The 2,129-nt window shown below is 27.7% G+C and overlaps 1 protein-coding gene across 1 annotated transcript; it reads right to left on the bottom strand.

Moving 5' to 3' along the window:
* Positions 1-322: 322 nt before the first annotated feature.
* ENU1_171020 (hypothetical protein) lies at positions 323-1,972 on the bottom strand (the record flags this gene model as incomplete). Its single annotated transcript, XM_008861151.1, has 1 exon — positions 323-1,972. One exon carries the CDS (start codon positions 1,970-1,972, stop codon positions 323-325), a length of 1,650 nt encoding a protein of 549 aa, XP_008859373.1.
* Positions 1,973-2,129: the final 157 nt, after the last annotated feature.

Raw genomic sequence — 2,129 nt, forward strand, 5'->3', positions numbered from 1 at the left:
TAATGGATAGTATTTGAAGAAAAGAAATATAAAGGAATAAAGAAATAACGAATAGAATAAGATAATGGAGAAATGAGAAATGTTAAAATACATGGAATAATAAACATCTCAAGTATTAGATGAATTAAAGAAATAAAAATGACAACATTAAAAACGTACTAACAAAAAATATAAGAAAGTATTGTATTTTATCATAATAATAACGCTTAGAAAGAGATTAGATGAAACTGAACTAAAAGAATAAAGAAACAAACCCTAATAATACTTAATTAATTACTTTTGTTATTCTTGCTTCTTTTCATTGAATTATTGATAACATTAGTTATTTCACTTCCTTATGTTCTGGTTTTTCATTTACTTTTTTCTCATGTTTCTTGTGCTTTTTTATGTGTTCTTTCTTCAACCCTTTATCATGTTTTTTATGCTCTTTACCATGTTTCTTCTTTTCCTTTTTTTCTTTAACAACCTCAACATTTTCCTCTTTGGATATTACTGATTTTGGCTTCTTTTCTTTTTCTTCTTTCTTTTCTTCAACAATGTCAGCTTTGACTTCTTCATCGGTTTTTATACTTTTTGGTTTCTTTTCTTTTTTCTCTTTCTTAGCTTCTTTCTTTTCTTTAACAGGATCAGTTTTTGATTCTTCAGTTGGTGTGGATTTTGATTTCTTTTCCTTTTTATCTTTCTTAGCTTCTTTCTTTTCTTCCTTAACCTCTTCTTTCTTTTCTTCCTTAACTTCTTCTTTCTTTTCTTCTTTTATTTTTTTGCCTTCTTTAACTTTTTCTGCAGCTTTTGTTTCCTCATTTGTTGGAGGCTTTGGTTTCTTTTCTTCACTAACATCATTACCTACTTTTCTTACAGTCAAACGACGAGCAAATTCATCAAGTGTAGTTCCATCAATTTCTTTAGATTTCTTTTCCTTAGGGTCAATGTCTTTGGTTGCTTCTTCTTTCTTTCCTTCTGTGATGTTGTCAGCAACTTTTCGTAGACCCAAACGACTGGTAAATACCTCATGTTCATTTTTATCTTTGGGATTACTAATTAGACTAACACCTATGTCTTCTTTTGGCGTTTTGTTGTCATTAATTTCTGATTTTTTATCTTCTAATTTTTCCTTTTTCTGCTCTTCAGTTATATAAGTAGTTATTCTCTTACGTGGTGGAAGCCATAGTTTCTTTTCATCTTTAGTTTCTTTCTTTTCTTCACTAAAACCAGTACTTACTTTTCGTACAGTCAAACGACGAGCAAATTCCTCATCAATATTTGCTTTAACTTCTTTAGATTTATTTTCATTACTATTATTATCTTTTGTTTCTTCTTTTGAATGAACCGTTGATGCTTTAGGTTTTTTCTCTTCTTTTTTATGGTCTTTTTTCTCATGTTTTTTATAATCTTTTTTATCTTGACTTTTAACCTCATTATTTTCTTCTTTCTTTTCAAGGTCTTCTTGTTGTAAAGCAAAAGAGAAAGGATCTCCTTTAGAGATATTTTGGTTTTGATTAAGTTTATTAATAAGTAATTTGACTTGATTAATTTCAATTTGAGAAATTTTATCTTCTATTACTTTACTTGACTCCTCAAAAACTTTTTTTAAACCCTCATCTTGTTCTACTTTGGAAAATTTAATCAATGAAGCCAATATGGTTTCTCTAAGATCATTCATTCTGTCAAGAATAGACTCTTCATTTGAGACATATTTTCCATTTTCAGGGGGAACAAGTTTAAGTTGATTGTAAATTTTTTTGACTAAAGCCTTTGTAATTTGAGGTTCATTTTTCTTTGGTTTAGTGACTTCATTGATTTTTGACTTAATTTGTTTTTTATCTCTGATGTCTTTTATTTCTTTTGTTAATAATTTTTCTTCTGCTTTAGTCTCAAAAATTTCAGTATTTGCAGCTGCTGGCATTTCTGACTCCTCACATCCTTGTGGTATTTCTTTAATAATTTCACTTGCTTCAATTGGTTTAAGAGTCATGTTATGTCGTTTAGTCCTTTTTATTTTTTTTAGAATTGGCTGTAGGGTTAAAACGTGGTAGTACGTGTTTCTAAAAGAAAGTATTTTATTGCTTTTTTCATAATTTATTTTTATAAAAAATTAATTTACATGTTTTTTTGTTATATAATAAAATTAT

Source organism: Entamoeba nuttalli, assembly GCF_000257125.1.
Source record: "Entamoeba nuttalli P19 unplaced genomic scaffold asmbl_7426, whole genome shotgun sequence".
In the NCBI taxonomy this organism is placed as follows: domain Eukaryota; phylum Evosea; order Mastigamoebida; family Endamoebidae; genus Entamoeba; species Entamoeba nuttalli.